The sequence below is a fragment of the Actinia tenebrosa genome, unplaced genomic scaffold, assembly GCF_029948245.1.
Source record: "Actinia tenebrosa isolate PJP-AT-01 unplaced genomic scaffold, QUT_ActTen_1.0 PGA_scaffold5__44_contigs__length_20552954, whole genome shotgun sequence".
Lineage (NCBI taxonomy): Eukaryota > Metazoa > Cnidaria > Anthozoa > Actiniaria > Actiniidae > Actinia > Actinia tenebrosa.
In genome coordinates this window covers 18,708,930-18,722,178 of record NW_028292582.1, presented here as the reverse complement: position 1 = coordinate 18,722,178, position 13,249 = coordinate 18,708,930, and the positions used below count along the sequence as shown (strand labels likewise).

The following is a 13,249-nucleotide window of genomic DNA, read 5'->3' as shown; positions in this document are numbered from 1 at the left end:
CGCCTGTTGCTTCACTGAATGTCTACTTTAATTCGTTTCCATGGGAACAGTCATTTAGCTATCCAAATGGAACCCTAAAAGAACCCGGGCTGATCAGAGTCAGGGAATGACTAACTCACAGATCAAACCTTGAAACAACAACCTCTGGGCTGAAAAATAATGAAATGGAATGCGTTTGTAAAACCGGGGAAAACGCAAACCCAAACGCAAGCAAAAGTACCTGTATAAACTAAAGTAACACAAACGCAAGACCAAAAATATACTTTGCCTGGGCATACGGTTTGATAAGGAATAAAAAATTTTCAAAAGGCCATCAACAGCAAAGTGTGATATCGTGGATATTGAAAGATCCATGGTCTGATGGTGATGGCCTTTGGAGAAAATCCGAAGTATTCAAAGTAATAAAAAAATGACAAATCTTCTCGTGTTATTAGAAAATGCTTGTTGCTCTTATTGATAAAAATATGAAAGTGCTTTCCCCAAATGCCATTAGTTTTTCTTACTAACTATGGCACAACAAATTAAGTTTAAATAATTTCTAAAGCGTTGGACTTATTTAGCTACAGCAAACATTTGAGTTAAATAATTATAAATGCACCCTTTCGTATCAGGACTGAAAATGGACCACAAAGTTATGGTAAAGAATAGAGACAACAGAATATAAACTAACAGAAGGAATCCCCACACCCCATCATAAGCACTTTTTAGAATCATTGATGCTGTTTTTAGATTCATTTATTTGATCGTTTGTTTTTTTCTGAAAACAAACAATGGCAAGTATGATTCTAAAAACAGCATCAAATCGTGCTTATGATGGTTAAAACATGAAAACCTGAAGTTCCTTCTCTTAGTTCATTTTCTCTTGATAGAGACCTTTGGGAAAAAAGAAGAAAAAGTTTGTTATTTTACTAAGAGCTCAAATTATTTTTTCTTAATCAATGTCCTGGTTGTTCTGTCTCAATATTTTGTTCGATATCCTTGTCTAGATCTGTCATCAAAGAATTTGCTTTTGAATCCATTAGTTCAGGAAAATCAATCATCCCATCTTTGTTTTTGTCATGTTTTTCCAGTAACTCATCTGCTATTTTCACAGCCTCTTCTTGCGCAAAGTTCTTGCCTCCTACTTTGTCATCTTGGACATTGTCCTCTTCGTGAAAATCTGTCAAGGCACTTAATAGTTCTAATCCATCAAGTTTGTTGTTGTTGTCGTAGTCATGAAGCTTGAAAAAGTAAAATATTCCTGCACGAAAGAGAGGAAAGATTGTCTTTAAAGCATCCGACTTTTGCATCATTATAGTTATGTAATTAATATAAACTATGTTTGTAGTCTCGTATGCAGCTGCTATTAGTGCCGTCATGCAATGCTCACTCCACTAATAGCGGCTGTCTAGGAGACTACTATGTTTGTTGATATTATAGATACATTTCGCATGTTACATTGATGGCAAAAACAGGTTCTCACAAAAAACCTTACCCTGTCCAGTAACACATTGCTATATAGCTTATATGTGCAAATCTATTCAAGAATATGTGCAAATCTATCCAAGATCCTATTGAGGATCCTAGTACCAACCCCCCATCCTTCCCCCTTTGTGGCCATGTTGCTGCCTTCTTCAAATGGTTAATGTAGTGATAAAAATAAGGAATATTTTCTTTACTGGTCTTCCTGTGGAAATTATAACACAGGTAACCCATTCAATACAATGATATCACTGCTGCATAAACAATCACCTTTGGCATTGTCTCCTTTCTCGATATCATCTGCATCCTTGCTACCAGCTTCTCCTAATATTTTTCCCAAGTGACTTTTAATATGTCTGCATGTATAATTAAGGCAAATAAATAAAACTTATTAGCCATAATTTCTGTAGACACAGATTTTTAGTCGAAGGGGTTTCACAAGCCTGCAGACAAACAAAACCCTAATGGCTGGAAATCTGAGCCCATTAAGTTGGGATTGCAGTGCATTATGGGACTGTTTAGGGGACATATTTCCACAATGGCACTATTTTATAACCTAAAACACAGTCCGACAAGGCACTGCTATGCCAACTCTAGTCACCTTTGCTATCCTTTGTGTCTAAGGGAGCATCCAAAATCTTACCTAGGGAAACATATCCTTACATAATGATGTATATTACTATAACTACTATAAGACATATCAGACTACAATTAATCAAACAATCAAACTAGTAGTTTTTATTATGTTATGTTATGAACAATTACTGTAAAATCCCGAATTATCCCTTTGGTATCTTGAAAAAAAGTTTACTTATATAGTCCCCTTAAAGGTTACTCTGCCATATTGTATAAATTATGATAATTAATAAACATGAAAAGGAGATGTACGGGCATGAGATGTTTCTTGTTCAGTCTCTTGATTATACATTGAAGCTTCTTCTATCGTCTCAGCACAATATTGTCATAAAGGGCTCTCTCTTTTCCTTCTCAACTTTTCTGTTCAGTTCAGTTTAGTTTCAGTGACTCACTGTTCGTCATGTTTCAATGTTAATTAATTTCATCATAATTAATTCAATGGAAGGAACCATGAAGTGGACTATTGAACAATACAGTTATTCACATTTCTTGCTATTTACCTTAACCCTTCTCCATCTAAATCCATCCTATCTGATATGTGAGCTAACAAATGCCTAGGGAAAACAATAATATTGAAGTAAAGCAATATGTAAATATATTAAATCTACTTCATGAAGTATTAATTATTTTCAAAATTATCATAATTATTCATTAATCAAACTATAGTTTATTCAAAGGCTTCATCAATATGCTGAATAATATCTTATGAAAGTTACTTTATTTTTAAAATTTTGCAAGCCTGTTTTATCAAAATGTCTTTCTTTCGTTATTTACTTGAATTTTCCAAATATTTCGCTTATAACCCCCCCCCTCCCCCCCAAAAAAACCCCTATAGGACCAGCTATATTTACAGCTGTTGTCTCTTGCTATTGTGCCATACGAAACAAAAGATCAAATCCTTTTTTAAATAACATTATCTAAAATAAAAAAAATGTCTTCCTGTGACAATCTTATTGGGAATCGTTGAACGTTTAATTTACCCAATGCATAAACTAGTTTTATACCAAAACAAATCAAATCAAAACTGATATTCAACTGCTCAGTTTAAGATTCAAACTCTAGACTGCAAGCAGTTGGATTTCCCATGGCCACTTTCAAACTTCCAATTTTGAATTATCCTCAATTAAATCAATGATCGAGGTATTAAGATATTAAAAGATAGACTTATTACTAATATTATCAAATAAGCTTACGTATAGGATTATTAAGCTTATGAAGCTTGAATAAAAGAAGAAAATAATAGAACATATTGAGCTGATCGCCACCTGTAAGCTATATCTACAGCTAAAAAAAGGAATATTTGTAAGTATTTTCTATTTTTCCTACTTATATCGCACTCAGATTTACCTACCCTCTGTCGTCTGCGTGTTGTGCATGAAATTCCTCGCTATCAGCATCATTGCTCTTTTCATCTTGCACTTCCGACATGCAAGACAAAACACAACTAAAAATCACCAATAAAGATACTACTCGCGAATTCAGTCCACTCATTTGTAGTTTTTGTTCCTATAGATCTAGAATTAAAATGTAATTCTTAAAAAGCAGAATTTTACTAGCTACATGTAATATCAACACGTTCAAGTTTGTAAGCAAACAGAGCGATCTGGACTGGTAAACATTCATGACTCGTCTTCATGACTAAATCGTATTCGGAATGCCTTCGGAATCCTCGCGGCATCTCTCAACTGGTTATCGTTCCGGGTTATCGTTATCGATCAACCAACAACAATCTTGTCTTTCGCTTTCCGTACTGAATCAGTAAAGCGTCAAAAAATGCGTGGTTATCTTATTTTAGCTATTTAGTATCTATTTAGTATGTAAAACATTTTTAAAAGGAATTTTTATTCATTTTCTTTTAAAAGGCTTTTATGAAGTTTTGGCGCAGTGACGGTACGAATGACTTCCGACGCTTCTTGGACTGGAACTAGTTTAAATTTTGGCGCCTTTCACTTTTCAGCAGATGTCTGGCTCTTTCGCACATTTTCATCATGTTTTCCTAAAATACTTCGGTTTTCTTTATCTTTCCTTCAAAATTTGTAACCATTTTGTGTGCAAACATGGTATTAAGAGATTGTAGTGTATCATGCACCTCAGTTTATATGTTTTTAGCCTTTTGAACTCAATTTAAAGCCTTTTCGGTAGAAGAATTTCGACATGGCAAAAGATGTCTCAGAAGTCACGCGGTTGTGTCTCATGTTAACTTCAGAAAAAGCAAAGGAAAGAAAAGTAAGCAACGAATCTTTTAACAGTCCTTTTTTAGCATGTGTGTGCTTCTTTTTGAAAGAAATTCATGCATCATTTTATGTCAGGCAAATTAGCAAAGTTGTATGTGTGTCTGAAGTGGAAGGGGGGGGAGGGTAAACGTTAAGATATTAAAAAACAACAACATTAGGGCCCCTTACTACCTAAATCACTCGACTGTTAGGACACCCGGCTTAGGACATGTAAATTCTATAATAGAAGTTCTAGATTGCACATGTGTTCATAGACTTACTTAGTATCTGTTGATTCTCTAATGATCTGGTAAATAATTAAAAAAATACTAATTATGATTTCTTTAATACTTTTAAATCACCAATTCCAGGATTCCTGTGTGTCTGTGCAGCGTTACCTAAAGGAGGCACATGTGCGACAAGCCATTGATGAAAATACTGATCACAAGAGGAAGAATTCATTGACCTGGGATGTGATATTCTTAAGGGCAAAGGAATATGTTATCATGGAGATGGAGCACTTGGATGGATTGTCTTCAAAGAAAAGTGCAGCAGAAATCACAGGCTCTACAAAGACAAGCAGGACTAACAAAATTATGGTAGGTTATGGAAAATATGGGAGAAAATAATAAAGTTTGTGTTATTTCTAAAACTTTAAATCTTCCATCCTCAAGGGCACTTGAAAAGCTCTTACAAAAGATGCTCTTAGAAATGTGATTGTGACAAAATGAAAGATAGACCAGGAGTATACATATTCATGTTTGTGGTACTTTATGGTAAATTTGAACAGCACACAGTTGCTGTACAGGTATATTGATCACTGTAGTCTGATGATAACTTTGGATTGTTGGTGAATATTTTGTTACTATCTTTCTTGTTCTGTGAGTTGGGTGCCACAAACATAAATATATATACTGTACTTGGTCCATCTTTCAGTTGGTATTTACTAAAATTTTGGATGTTGATGGATCTAAGAAATGTGCTTGATTACTCTTTGAAAATAGACCTCTTTAGCTGAGGGCACAATGTTTTTCCATTTCAGACCAAGTGTCATTTCCTAGAGTATCATTTCTTTGTTTATTGGTTTAGTCTTTAACTCTGGAGGTAAAGTTGGGCATCATGTGCAGGCCATGGTTGTTGTCAAGATTTTTTTTTTTTTGCTCTCAAACCTCAATATGCCGCTAATATTTTAATTCATAAACCATATTATTGAAACTGTATTTTCAACTTTTTAATCCTCAGTCAGTTGTTTCTTTCATCAGTTTTGTCATCAAAGTTGCTGATTCACGTAAGTCTTTTTTACAGTTATTGAGATCATAAGACAACCAACTCAAACCAAACGATTTGAAATTGAATTTTGAGACATGCTTACATGTACATGTGCGATGCCAATTTAGTCCAGGAATTAAACCCAAGATTGTAGAGGTGGGACTTGTGTGCACTACAGCTACGCCATTCTCAATTACTCTTAGCAATCAGCTACATTAAGCTAGCTCATAAGAGATGAATCCCACCACAAAAATGAAAAAAAAAATAGAAATAAAAAAATAAATCAGTGCTTGTCCCCTGGTATAATATAACATTTCTTTGGATAGCCATGAGTTTTCTGTTGTTGTTAAATTCCCCTGTGTGTTTTGCACCTCCTTACCCTGGTTCCTCTTACCAAAAACTGATAAATAATAAGGCATACATGTAAGATCAATGTGACTTTGACTTATTTGTCATATATAAGTAGAGCAGTTGGTTCTCCTGTTCTTCAAGATTTTTTCTCAGGACTCTCTGGTTTTTCCTCCCTCCACAAAATTAACTAAATTCTAATTTGATCTATTGGTTGCCTTATCAAGTGGGTTGTAAAATCTGTTAGGCTTTCCATCCACCCTGAAGTGGTAAATCTGATGACTATTGTTTTTAATTTATTATTCATTGCAGGAGGGCCACACTTGAAGATTTCAGATGTCACCTCCCACGTCTTATTTGTGCTGAACTCAGAGTTGTCAAAATATATTGGAAAAGCTTACTGCCAGATCCTTCTTAATCTTCTCAAGTCAGCAATAAACATTCCCAAATACAAACAGGAGATACCCCAGCAGCACTGGAAAGGTAAGGAAAGACAAGTTTTTTTCTTTTTGTAAATGTACAGCTGTACAGTCAATTCAAAAAATGTTATTATCGACTGGCTCAAACGTATCCAACTGGACCAAAAGGCATTAGATCTCTTAGGTTTGCTTGTTTATTTGATGTATGTTGGCGCAATGGTCAATCAAGGACAATTTGTTTTATACAGTACATTCTACTTTAAATGACCTTTTTATCTTGGTTGTTTTTGTGCACATTTCAGACCATGTGATGCCACTCTTGGGAGTCAGTTCTTTCATGTGTAGATATTTTTAAATGTTTGTTCTAAAAGAATAATTCTCAAGGGAATGTCATGCAATCTGAAATGGGAAATTTGCATACAAAGCTAAAGAGGTCTATTTAAGGTTTGAGGCTTGAAACAGTTTTTCTTGAGTGCGCACATACTGTACTCTACAGCTGATGACTTAGACATTGCAATTGAACTAATGCAAAAGGAAAAGTTTGTTCTTAAAAATTTCAATATTCAAACTGAAAAAAACTAAAAAACTGTATGGTGAAATTTCTTCAAATTTTGCATATGGCTTTGATTTATGTTTTAAGGAAAAATTTAAAAAATTCTGAAAGAGAGAGAACTATTCCAAACAAATTTTATTGATTTTTACGAATTCCCTCTTTTAGAATTTTTCTTTTTTCACCAAATTTTAGATTATGATACGAAGTTTAAAATGAGTTATGATTTTTTTAATGAACATTTTTGATGGCATACCAAGGGTTCTGATGTTGTCATAGTAACATTGTATGTCATTCTTTTCATGTTCATTGTGGTCTTTGGTCTATGGCCTTTGGCTTTCCAGTCTTACTTGCTGTCATAATCTATATATTAGTTCATAATTGTGAGTCTATGTGAAGGCACAAAACACTTTTCAGGAGCTTCCTTCCACACGTGTCCGCAAATTTTTGTGTCCGTATCTGCAAATTTTACGGAAACGGATATGTGTGGAGGGTGAAAACGATTTGAATACGCTGCATGTGGACGCAAACATTTTTGTATCCACAAAAAATAATTTGCGGATACAAAAATTTCCGGATAGGTGTGGACGGGGCCTTAATGTCTCTTTTGTTAACAGAAATGCTAGATATCTTTATTACCTTTGCTGCTGATCCACCATCATGGCTACCAAAGGATTCTGGTCATGTAACCAGTATAATCCAGCTTGTTATCACTTGTGCACAATGTCAAGTTCTGCAAAGCCCAAAGCTATTCAAATTCTTCTCAGAGGTCTTCAAAGATCACAGGTAAAAATTATAAAAGTTTGATCAAATACATCTTACTGTACCACCAAAAGTCTCTTGTTGCTTGTGGATGATTCTTGAATTTTATCTTGAATGATTTTGTTGTGTTATTTTCCGTCAATAAATTTGGGTCCACAGAGTTGTCCGTATTATAGAGATGTCCACAATATAGAGGTATCTGTGATATAGAGATGTCTGTAATATGATATAGAGGTGTCTGTAATATAGAGGTGTCTGTAATATAGAGGTGTCTGTAATATAGAGGTGTCTGTAATATAGAGGTGTTCGTAATATAGAGGTGTTCGTAATATAAAGATATAACTAGCTAAAAACTAGTGTGAGCTGCGTCGGTGTTTCTAATGAAACAGTAATGATGAAAAGGTAAATTATACACCGTGAAAAGATTAAAAAATGTTTTCATCTTTTCACGGTGTATAATTTACCTTTTCATCATTACTGTCTGTAATATAGAGATGTCCACAATATAGAGGTGTCTGTATTATAGAGATGTCTGTAATATGATATAGAAGTGTCCGTACTATAGAGGTGTCTGTAATATAGAGGTGTCTGTAATATAGAGGTGTCTGTAATATAGAGGTGTCCGTAATATAGAGGTGTCTGTAATATAGAGGTGTCCCCAATATAGAGATGTCCCTCATATAAAGGTTGGGTCTAGACAAAGAATGTATGGTGATTTTTCCTTATGCCTACTGACAGTATATAACTGTATGTAATACAGAGGTGTCTAATTATTTAAAATGGCTATCCAATCTCATCTAGGAATATTGAACACAGAGATCTACAAGTCATTTTCATTTTATTTTTATTGAGTTCTTCATTCCTCTCCTCTGATAATTTTTGGCAAACTCTTTATTTTCTTTGAATAAAGTTATGCGTCGATTTCTTTTCAATCCTGTCAGAGAGGGCTTGAGTATCTCCAACACTGAAAACCTCCTTAGTGCTTTGCATCGCTTTGCTCTGTGTGTTAGTGAGGACTGTAGAGGTCAGGTCTGTGAACTTGGTGAAGTCACCTTTCCACATTTGCTACGGCTGTGGAGAAAACCTGGCATACCATATAAGGTAAGATTTTTTTCTTTAACATGATTATACATATATATTGTAGGAAGTATAACTTCTTTTGATTTGTCAGTTCTTTTTTTACTACTAATTCTCTGCCGACCCATCCGTTCATCTAACCAACCACCCATCTATATGCATCCCATCAATCCATCCATCTGTCCATCTAACCAACCATTCATCCATCTATCACTCCATCCATCCCTCTCTCTCTTAATATATTTATCCAGCCATTCATCAAACCATCTGCTCATCCCATCCTACCCACCTATCTATATTCAACCACCCACCCACTCACCCATTTATCTCTCCATCTGTCTGTCTGTCAATGTGTCCATCTATCCATTCATCCACTTCTGTATCCTTCCAGCTGTTGGTACTTCATAATCATTTAACCTATTCCTGTTTAATCAGCTGTGTTTGTATTCAAGGACAACATTGTTCAGTTTCTGCAGCTTCAAATGAGCATCCATCATCCATTGGGTGTGCATACAGATGATAACAGTGCATGGTGTACAGACAGCAATCACTGGAAGGTATGCTACTTTATATATACACTGTAAACTACATGTATTGTTTTATACCTGTAAGTGGGAATTTTCTATGAATGAAAATTTTTGTCCTGGGACCCACACAGTTCCCCTATAATACATTGTCCCAGGGTTTTCTCCAGAAAAGTAGGAACAAGTTAAAAGTTATATTTGCACTTTTTCACGCCATTTTTTAGATTTTTATGTCATGGTGTAGCGTTTCACGATGGACATTTATGGGAATTTATGTCAATAAATGTAATTCAAAAGCATACAGCTGTATATATATATATATATACAGATTTGAAACAGCCATGATGACATTGAGTTCATGAAACTGTACATCCCTTGTCACTTTTTCTTTGAAATCTAACCAAATTGTCCAAAAATAAACTTTTTCATCATAAATGAAAGATAAAGTGCAAAAGTGCAATCAATATAACTTTTAACTTGTTAGGACAAGAATATCAATATTTAGACATTTTTATGATTCATTTCAATAATACCGTAAATCCTCTATTTAGCCCCCCCTCTCAAATAAGTCCCCCCTCTCTTTTTAGCCCCCCCCCTCCCCTCCCCCTTCACAACTAAAGAATCACGTGTGCTGATTAAAGGTGATTTATTAAAGTCTTGATACAGTAGTTCACTAACATAACCACAACAGCTTGTTCCTCAAAACTTACTGCGTTTCGACTAAATCAATAAGCCCCCCCTCTCAATTAAGCCCCCCCTCTCAATTAAGCCCTCCCTCAAACGTGCCTGAAATAAATAAGCCCCCGGGGGGCTAAATAGAGGATTTATGGTAGTCGATGTTTAATAGGACTACCAGGGAGCATGTATTTCCTATAAGTAATATCATGGAATTAAATATTCATTTTCATTTTTTGTTACCCCAAAGCAACTTTGTTCAACTCTTCGCCCAAGTTTTTTAAGGCTTGCTACAGCTCTGTCTATTTGTGAATATTTAGACACTGGTATGAGGCTAAGCCTGATAAATGAGTCAGTATTAAATCAAGGAACATAGTGGTAATTTGGAGCTTGAAAATGGTGAAGGAAAAACCCTTTTATCAAGAAAGTGACTTATCAATTTCCACTCACATGTGAAAGAAAATATATGAAAAAGGGATAGGAAGAGAACAAATGGGAAGAGAAAAATGAAAGATCTGCATAAAGATAAAAAATAACAAAACTATATTTCGTGTTTTTTAATCAGAAATGTCTACATAAACTTTATGAAGCTATTGTTAATCATATAACACAACTAGGATCTCGCATTAGAGGAGCTGGGTGAGTTATCTTCAAAATGTGGAATCTGCTTTGTGTTTATGCCACTTATTGCTAAATATTGCAAATCCTAGGAACTATGATTTTATTTTTAGTTTTTTTAACATTTAGTTGCGCCTGCTGTCTTTCCCCATTGATAACAGCATTGTTGAAGGGTCTTTATCCTGCATAAATATTTGTCTTATTATTATTATTATTATTATTATTATTATTATTATTATTATTATTATTTGCCATTCTAAGGTCGAGGAAAAAACTGGTTCGAGTACCAGCTGAGCGGTGAATTTTGTTTTAGCCAATCACAGCTCGTTTAGCTATTTTGCCGCCGGCCCTTATTTCCAGGCTACTGCAACCCAACTGTATTTTTCTGTTTTCTTTTGACTAAAATATAATATACATGCCCAAAAGAAGCAGAAATATGGAAAGAAAGAATAAAAACAATTTTACTTTACCTCCATGTTTGCTTCGTTCTTTCAAGCACCAAAAATACCTAGGGCCGGTCATTTTGTCCACTCATGCTTTGCAAGCCGTGTTTACCGCTCATCTGGTTGACATTGCAGTACATTGTGCAAATGACATACATGTATATATATCCTAGATGGCGTCTACTTCTCTCCCTAAAACAGTCGCATATCGCATTGTGATATCAATTCGAACCAGTTTTTTCTCAACCTCGGAATGGCTAATTGAATCTCATTCATGCATCCCATCCCATTCATCCGTCTGTCCGTCCAACATTACAACCGTATATATACATTTAGTATTTTTACACAAGTGAATATAATAAATCCGGCGCGAACATTGATCACAATTTACGTCATGTGAATATAGCGTGCGCTTGTTTGTCGATTTTTGCCGCTTGCAGAGATAAATAAAATTTCGGGGGAAAAATCTCTCCTTTATTTAACAGTTATTTGCCTCAGGTTCATTGAGCATCAGGGAATATTTACCTCGACGCTCGAAGACTCGCGTCTTGGTAAACATTCCCCAATATTCACTTCGCCTTCGGCGAACAATTGTTAAACATTCCTACCTCACATATACCTTATACTCCTACCTTTATACTATAAAACAGTTCTAAAATGGACCCTTCTCTGAAGACTTCGTTCCTGGATTTAGCGGCAGATGTTTTCCACCAGGTAAGATCAATTCTCTTATTTCAGTATTATCATCTCGGATTTCCCCCCTCTCATAATTTCAGGTATTTGCTCATCTCTTAAAAACTTAGTTACCAATACTAGAAAACATTTTCAATTTTAAAAAGTCTTTGTAGTTGGAGTATATTTATTTGCAATGAGAATTCTTATATATTTTGTTTGTTGAGCTTTGACAGTGTGTCCATCATTGTATGGGGTGAGGGATGGTAGTCAAATATAGCGAGACTGTTTCAACTACTTGAATGTACTTCTTTTACCAAGCTTTTAATATTGGTGAAGTACACCAGTTAAATGATGATTTTAATATTATTTTCTTAATTGATCTCTGATATTGTGCTTATTATGGCAAACAATCAAGGAATGGTGGTCTCTTGGACTATTTCCCCTCCCAAAAACCCACGACTATTGCCACATTTTACAAGTTGTATAAATTTTCACACCTAAGTATTAAAAAAAACACATTAAAGCATAAATAAATGGGAAGTAAATGAGAATTAACAGTGGTTCCACTGCAATTGGAATGTTAAAATTAATTTTAGCGGAGAACACGGAAAAACAACCTCGGTGCAAAACAGAAAACCAACAAGCAACTCTACTCTCATACACTGTACACTGTACGTAACTGAGTCCGAGAATCGAACCCGGGTTGCCCTGGTGAGAGGCGTGCGCTCTCATTGCTACGTCACGGCCTTGCATTAAAAAAAAGCATACTGGTTTTATTTTGCGTTGGAATCGTCATCTGAATCTGAAGCAGCTTACAACAAGAGAAACTGAATCAGAAAACAAAGACGTATTATAATCAGAGTCAGAAGTTCGTCGCAATCGGAATCGCAAGGATCGGAAGGTTTTTTTTTTCTTTCGAGTCCGACATCCATCTGCTTTGATGCTGAAGAAATTTTATAAATGAAAAGAGTAGAGAGGTCTTTTTTGATCCTAAATTCTAAGAGCGATATATAAGAAATCAAAAACACTCTAAAATTAGTTAAAAATTAGAAAACAAATTAGTATTCAAATTATACAAATTAAGTATGTCTTACTTAAGTCCAGGAAAAATTTTTTTTTTTTGGTTTTCAATGTCTGATTCCTTGGAAAATTCTTATTAATCAGTATCCACTGACTTTGTTGCCATTTTTTCCCCTTTGCCTGGTTATGGATTGCGATACTTTAGTTTACATTCATCAAAAGGATCGGAATCATAATTAGAATTTTCCCATGAGTTTTTACGTACTTTTTGGAGTTTATTGTCAAAAAAAGATTGCACGTGTGGGACAGACCTTTTACTGACGTCTTCAGTTAAATATTCAACAATATTCGGCATCTAGCCACCAAAAGTGTGTTTGCTTTGTCTAGTAAATTTATCTCTGTGCATATATTTATTTTCCCTCTTCTGTAAATTGACATTTCTATAAAACCAAATGGTGAGTACAACCTGCCAATACCCCAGCTGCAAATCTATCGAATGGTGGGAAAACTAGATTCCAGCCTTGGAATCAAAACCAAAACAGTATGATCTTTATGAACA

The 13,249-nt window shown here is 34.9% G+C and overlaps 2 protein-coding genes across 2 annotated transcripts in view; one reads left to right on the top strand and one right to left on the bottom strand.

Annotated features, from left to right (window-relative positions):
* Positions 1–10: 10 nt before the first annotated feature.
* On the bottom strand, positions 11–3,901 carry LOC116305821 (cell growth regulator with EF hand domain protein 1). Its single transcript, XM_031715792.2, has 4 exons — positions 3,449–3,901; positions 2,598–2,651; positions 1,732–1,817; positions 11–1,240 (listed from the first exon to the last, which is right to left on the bottom strand). Exons 1-4 carry the CDS (start codon positions 3,586–3,588, stop codon positions 936–938), a joined length of 585 nt encoding a protein of 194 aa, XP_031571652.2. The 5' UTR covers positions 3,589–3,901; the 3' UTR covers positions 11–935.
* Positions 3,902–4,066: 165 nt separating this feature from the next.
* LOC116305824 (serine-protein kinase ATM) overlaps positions 4,067–13,249 on the top strand; it is a 36,867-nt gene continuing 27,684 nt past the window's right edge. Inside the window, exons 1-9 of the mRNA XM_089038136.1 lie at positions 4,067–4,323; positions 4,682–4,909; positions 5,553–5,598; positions 6,240–6,410; positions 7,514–7,682; positions 8,600–8,759; positions 9,188–9,292; positions 10,500–10,573; positions 11,646–11,709. Coding sequence (XP_088894262.1) covers positions 4,252–4,323; positions 4,682–4,909; positions 5,553–5,598; positions 6,240–6,410; positions 7,514–7,682; positions 8,600–8,759; positions 9,188–9,292; positions 10,500–10,573; positions 11,646–11,709 — 1,089 coding nt within the window. The 5' untranslated portion in view covers positions 4,067–4,251. The remainder of the gene's footprint in view (positions 4,324–4,681; positions 4,910–5,552; positions 5,599–6,239; positions 6,411–7,513; positions 7,683–8,599; positions 8,760–9,187; positions 9,293–10,499; positions 10,574–11,645; positions 11,710–13,249) is intronic.